Genomic DNA, 5897 nt, shown 5'->3' with positions numbered 1-5897 from the left:
TCAGGTAATACCTATTTTCAGCTTGACTCAAGTCTGGGCTCTGGGCCATTACTGAATACTAACTTTCTTTTCTCATCTTCTTTGTTTCCTCCTTTATGCTTTAGGTCATTGACCTGAAAACACAGACACTGAGAAAAAAAAAATCACTCTAAAATTGTTAGTAAATTTCACAAACAATGGCAAATAACACACCGAATTAAACATGACATTTTATAATGATATATATATACATTTAATCAATGTAATAAATATATAATAATTTTTAATATATATTTATTTTTATAGTGTACTATAAAATTAACTTTTGTAGATCTCTGGGCTTTTTCCAAGCAGCCTGATGCTGCTGCCTGTATGCCTGACAGTAGGGATGCCGTTATCAGGGTGTCAGGCTAAATTTGTTTGCGCCCCACACTGTTTTATCGCATGGCTTCTAGCAAGCTAGTTAGTTTCCTTCTGGCCACTTTGTCAGATTAGAAGAAATAGGTCATTCCTGTTATGCAGTACTTTCCAAACTATTAACTTCACTTAAAATAAATATGATTGTAATGTAAGACAGTATTTCTATAAAATGGTATACCATACTCAAGTTATGGTTCAGGCTCCATAAACAAACAAACAAACCTAAAACTGAACAGGATGGAAATGAAGAGTTAGTCATTGCTCAGTGAGGGATTGAGAGTTTGCTTACATGAAGTTGTTTTTTTCTGAACACCTTTTAATATTTGGACATTATCATGCTGATATCTGTATCAGACGTATCAGACAGGATAGAATGTTTTAAAATGAGACAAACAAACCATGACAAACCATCACAGCATATTACTAATATTACTAATACTTCCTCATGTTTGTGCTGTTGCTTTCCCTCTAAAATGATCTCACATCCAGAGATTATGGATGTTTTTTTTCTTCTTATAAGAATCTTATAAAATCCTTAGAGGATGGAAAGTGATATTGGGAACATACAGTGGGTATAGAAAAAATAGCCACCAAAAAAAATAATCATATTTTGTTGCTTTGCAGCCTGAAATAAAGACAGACACAGTTTTTGTTTTATTCAGCTGTATTTACTCAGTGCAACTTACAACATCCAAGTGAAAGATATAACACCAACATGTCAGAAAGAAAAAAAAACAATAAAAAAACAAAATCACTGAGTTGTAAAAAGGATCACCCCCTTGTGTCAGTAATTTGTTGAACCACCTTTTGCTTTAATAACAGCCTTTAGTCTGTTGGGATTTGTCTCTGTCTCTACTAACTTTTCACATCTAGACTTTGCAATATTTGCCCACTATTCTCTGCAGAACTGCTCAAGTTCAGTTAAAAATGATGGTGACAATCACTGAGTTGTAAAAAGGATCACCCCCTTGTGTCAGTAATTTGTTGAACCACCTTTTGCTTTAATAACAGCCTTTAGTCTGTTGGGATTTGTCTCTGTCTCTACTAACTTTTCACATCTAGACTTTGCAATATTTGCCCACTATTCTTTGCAGAACTGTTCAAGTTCAGTTAAATTTGATGGTGACCGTTTGTGGACTGCAGTCTTCAAGTCATTCCACAGATTTTCAATGAGGTTTAAGTCTGGGCTCTGAGTAGGCCATGCAAGGACATCCAACTTTTTCTTCTTTAACCACTGTGTGGTCAGTTTTGCAGTGTGCTTTGGGTCATTGACATGTAGGAAGGTAAACATTCTTCCCATTGACAACTTTCTGTCAGAGGGCAGCAGATTTTCCAAGAATTTGACAGTATTTTGCCCCATTCGTTTTTCCTAGTCTCATCTGCCTCAGAATCTTCAAGGTGTGTTTTGGCAAAGCTCAGTCGTGACTGCATGTGGCCTTTCTTGAGTGGCTTTTTTCTTGCAACCCTCCCATACAAGCCACATTTGTGAATTGTTGTCACATGCACACAATGACCACTCTTTGTCATCAATTCCTGCAACTGCTTCAGAGTTGCTGTAGGCCTCTTGGTAGCCTCTCTGACCAGTTTCCTCCTGGTTCTTTCATCTGGTTAGGAGTGTCGTCCTGATCCAGGGAGCGTCTGTGTTGTACTAAATACCTTCCACTTCTTAATAATAGACTTCACTGTGCTTCTAGACCAGGGCTGTCCAAACTCGGTCCTGGAGGGCCTGTGTCCTGCATAGTTTAGCTCCAACTTGCCTCAACACACCTGACTGGAAGTGTCTATGCCTAATAAGAGCTTGATTAGCTGCTTTAGGTGTGTTTAATTAGGGTTGGAGCTAAACTCTGCAGGACACCGGCCCTCCAGGACCGAGTTTGGACAGCCCTGTTCTAGACATTGATAAAGCCTTTGAAATTTTTTTGTATCTATCTCCTGACTTGTGCCTGTCCACAACTTTATTCCGGAGATCTTTTGACAGTGCCTTGCCGCCCATAGTTGATTGTTTGCTTTAGTTGCACTACCAAGGACTGAAATGCTCCAGGAAAGAAAGTAAAACCTGGAATATTTCTTACAAATAATAAATTGTTAATAAATGGCAAAAAAAAAAAAAAATGCTTGTTGTAATTGCTTGTATCCATCTCCTGACTTGTGCCTGTCCACAACTTTATCCCGGAGATCTTTTGACAGAGTCTTGCCGCCCATAGTTGATTGTTTGCTTTAGTTGCACTACCAAGGACTGAAATGCTCCAGGAAAGAAAGTAAAACCTGGAATATTTCTTACAAATAATAAATTGTTAATAAATGGCAAAAAAAAAAAAAAATGCTTGTTGTAATTGCACTATTACAATGAAAGAAAAACAAATATGATTTCCATCTTTCAAATTTTTGAGTTTCATACTTTATTCAATATTTTAGGACATGAAAGGGATGTAAAACGTACTGAATATGCAACCCAAAATTATAATAACTTAAAATGCAGAGATCTTCTAATATTGTCACTGTTAAAATTATATATTGTCAGGACACTATTGTAAAACACGAGACAGTGGGGCAGTAAAAGCAGTAAAATTAACCTGATAAAAAACTTTTGTATTGAACCTTCTTGTATACTCTAATATTACACTAAATACATTCTGATGCACAGAATGTAGAATGAGATAAAATGTGAAAAAATTAAAAAATATTTTAATAATTTACACCAATATACACTAAAGAGAAAGACATTTTTTTAAATCCATTTCAGTCAGAAAGATGAACACAGTATATACCCAAAGGAAAAAAACAATCATTTATTCATTCAAATTAATGTGTTAAAATGAGTAAATAAACAGAATTACTGCGATGCAACAGAGGACTTACGAATAAAGCTTGAAACCTAAAGCCTATTATGGGCCAAATGTTCACACAATTTCTATAAATTATTCAAATAAATAACACTTGTACAAGAACTCAAAGAGGAAAGAGCAGCAATGTTACAGGTGATGTTAAATAATCCCAATGAAGTATAGTGTCATTAAACCTTTGATGAGTTATAATTTAGTCCGTGTTTAAAAATTTGTGACCACATAAAAGAGCCCTGGACTTTATAGTGAACTGTCAATGCCTGCAAATTCAACCAAAAAGCACTTCTGTCAGGAATAACTGAAAGTCACTGAATCACTGAAAATACCAGATCTTGGAAAAACTGAGAAGAATCTCATGCAAAGGTTGTCTGATGAGTATAGGACTTCCTGGGATTTACAATTAAATCATTTCAAAATGTGGTAAATACCAAATTAAGCGTACATCTTGTATACTTAAAAATACCCTTGACATAAGCATGTCCACTTAACCAACAGAAAAGCTAAAAAGGTCCTGTAATTTAATTTGGGGAGACCATCAGAATATGCCAAAGCTTACACATATCTTATGGATAAACAGACACAGTGTATCAAAAAACAAAATGAACAAGTAAATGGATACAACTGGCTCAAAGAAATCAAAGACAGCTGATTTATAGAACTAAAAGTATTTAATTGTGTTATGGTCTTGTGCTTTGGCCTTAAATGTCTCGTAGCTCTTGTTCTGGCTCGAATTACCTCTAGTAAAGGTTTAAAACGAATTTCGTTTGAGCATTTGTCTTCCCCTCCATGTTTAAAGATGTTCAGTTATTCACCAATAACTTATCAATTCCTTTATTGAACAACTTTATTCAAAAAGAGGCATTCGCGCCCATCTCCCTGTCTGCACAAACAGGTCCTCATCTCAACATTTCACATACAGCGATAGTATGACGATGCAGAATGATAGTCTTTTACAAATATAATGCTGATAAAAACCAGTTCTGCTGGTTGTCTCCTTGGAAATGTTTGCTTCAGTTCCGCCTAGCTTCAGCACTCTTCCATCAACCAACCAATCAGTGAAGCAACAGCAGTGAAGCAACTTTAGTAGGTTCTGACGACAGATACGAGTAGACCTTCAGACCAGTTCAAGTACCTTTAGAAACAAACAACAAAAAAAAAAAAGCTTTTGTAGTGCGATTCAATTTTGGGTTTTGAGAAATTAAATATTGAACAGCTGAGTGAATGTGACTACAGGGGGACAGATCCTCCTGCTTTTAGTAATAAAAACAGCTCTCTGTAATAAACATTGACCTTTGTGTGGCTATTTATTGTTTTACAGCCCAACTCACCTTGATTGTTCCTTGACTGTTGGCTGCAATCAACACATTTGACTCCTGAGAATCAAAACAGAGAAATGAGGGCATTTCAGAGCACTGACAGAATGTCCAATACAATATTTCGTTTCACAGTCTATTCGCCTGTCTGGGATGTTTGGCCTAAACCTCCCAGGTCATTGCAGACTCAAAAACAGTAATGCGTTTCATTACTGTTATACCTTCACAAAAAGGCCTTGACATTTTATTTCTACGTAATTTATGTAAGGGTGAGAAAGGCAATTAATTAAGACCAAGACACTAAGCAGAAATCCAGCCTGGTCAGCACATTGGTTTTGCACACAATTATTGTCGATTTTTTTTCTCTGAAAATGTCAAGTATAAAAGGTACATAATACACAAGGGATCTGGAAGCAGAGGTAATGTTTATGTGGGGGTCTCAGCTAATAAAGCAGGCAAAACATGAATCCACGTGTTTCATTTTCTAATATTTCTGAGATGATTAGGGGCAAAAAGTAATGATCACAATTACTTTTATTAAATATTAACTCTTTGGGGAACCATAATTATTGTGCATTTTCAATTCTAACACCATACTGCAATTTAAATAAGAATGTTTTAAGTGAAAATAGAAATAATATGAACTAAAAGTATAAAATAATTATTATTACGTAACTGAAATAAAGCCTAAAGGGATAGTTCACCCAAAAATGAAAATTACCCCATGATTTACTCACCTTCAAGCCATCCTAGGTGTATATGACATTCTTCTTTCAGATGAATACAATTGGAGTTATATTAAATAATGTCCAGGCTAATCCATGCTTTATAATGAGAGTGGATGGTAGCCCAAAATTTGAAGCCCAAAAAATTGAACCAATCCATTATAAAAGAGAGAGAGTGGCGTCCAGCGGATGACGTAGCACGTAGGAAAACGCGGTGACAAACGCGGAAGTGACGAACGTGGAAGCGCAGAGGAGAGAGCAAAACAAAACACCGGTCACGAATTAGTAGTACAAAACGAGGATTTGTAAAGAAAAATGTCAGAGGATTTCAAAATAAGCCAAGAGAACACTGGTTTTCGTTTGCAGACGGGTAGGTTTAGGTATATGTAAGGTGGGAGGAGTTAGATCTGCATCCAACCACGCCCCCTGGACTTATGTTCTGCAGTGAGGACCATCTCACGAAAGTTAGCGGAAGCAACAGATTAAGGTTTATAAAGTTGTAAATATGGATATTTTTCTTACACAAACGCATCGCTTCACTTCAGAAAGCCTTTATTAACCCCCCGGAGCTGTGTGGACTTCTTTTATAATGGATGGGTGCAATTTTTTGGACTTCA

The 5897-nt window shown here is 36.2% G+C and overlaps 1 protein-coding gene across 1 annotated transcript in view; it reads right to left on the bottom strand.

Moving 5' to 3' along the window:
• Positions 1-3185: 3185 nt before the first annotated feature.
• The window catches only part of LOC107726924 (E3 ubiquitin-protein ligase RFWD2-like), a 13921-nt gene continuing 11209 nt past the window's right edge, over positions 3186-5897 (bottom strand). Inside the window, exons 19-20 of the mRNA XM_016536616.1 lie at positions 4571-4615; positions 3186-4374 (exon numbers count right to left, since the gene is read on the bottom strand). Of these exons, the coding sequence (XP_016392102.1) occupies positions 4357-4374; positions 4571-4615 (63 nt within the window). The 3' untranslated portion in view covers positions 3186-4356. The remainder of the gene's footprint in view (positions 4375-4570; positions 4616-5897) is intronic.

Source organism: Sinocyclocheilus rhinocerous, unplaced genomic scaffold (assembly GCF_001515625.1).
Source record: "Sinocyclocheilus rhinocerous isolate Xijiao unplaced genomic scaffold, SAMN03320098_v1.1 scaffold606, whole genome shotgun sequence".
Taxonomy (NCBI): domain Eukaryota; kingdom Metazoa; phylum Chordata; class Actinopteri; order Cypriniformes; family Cyprinidae; genus Sinocyclocheilus; species Sinocyclocheilus rhinocerous.
The sequence above is the reverse complement of the archived record's forward strand: the minus strand, read 5'-3'. Positions and strand labels throughout refer to the sequence as shown.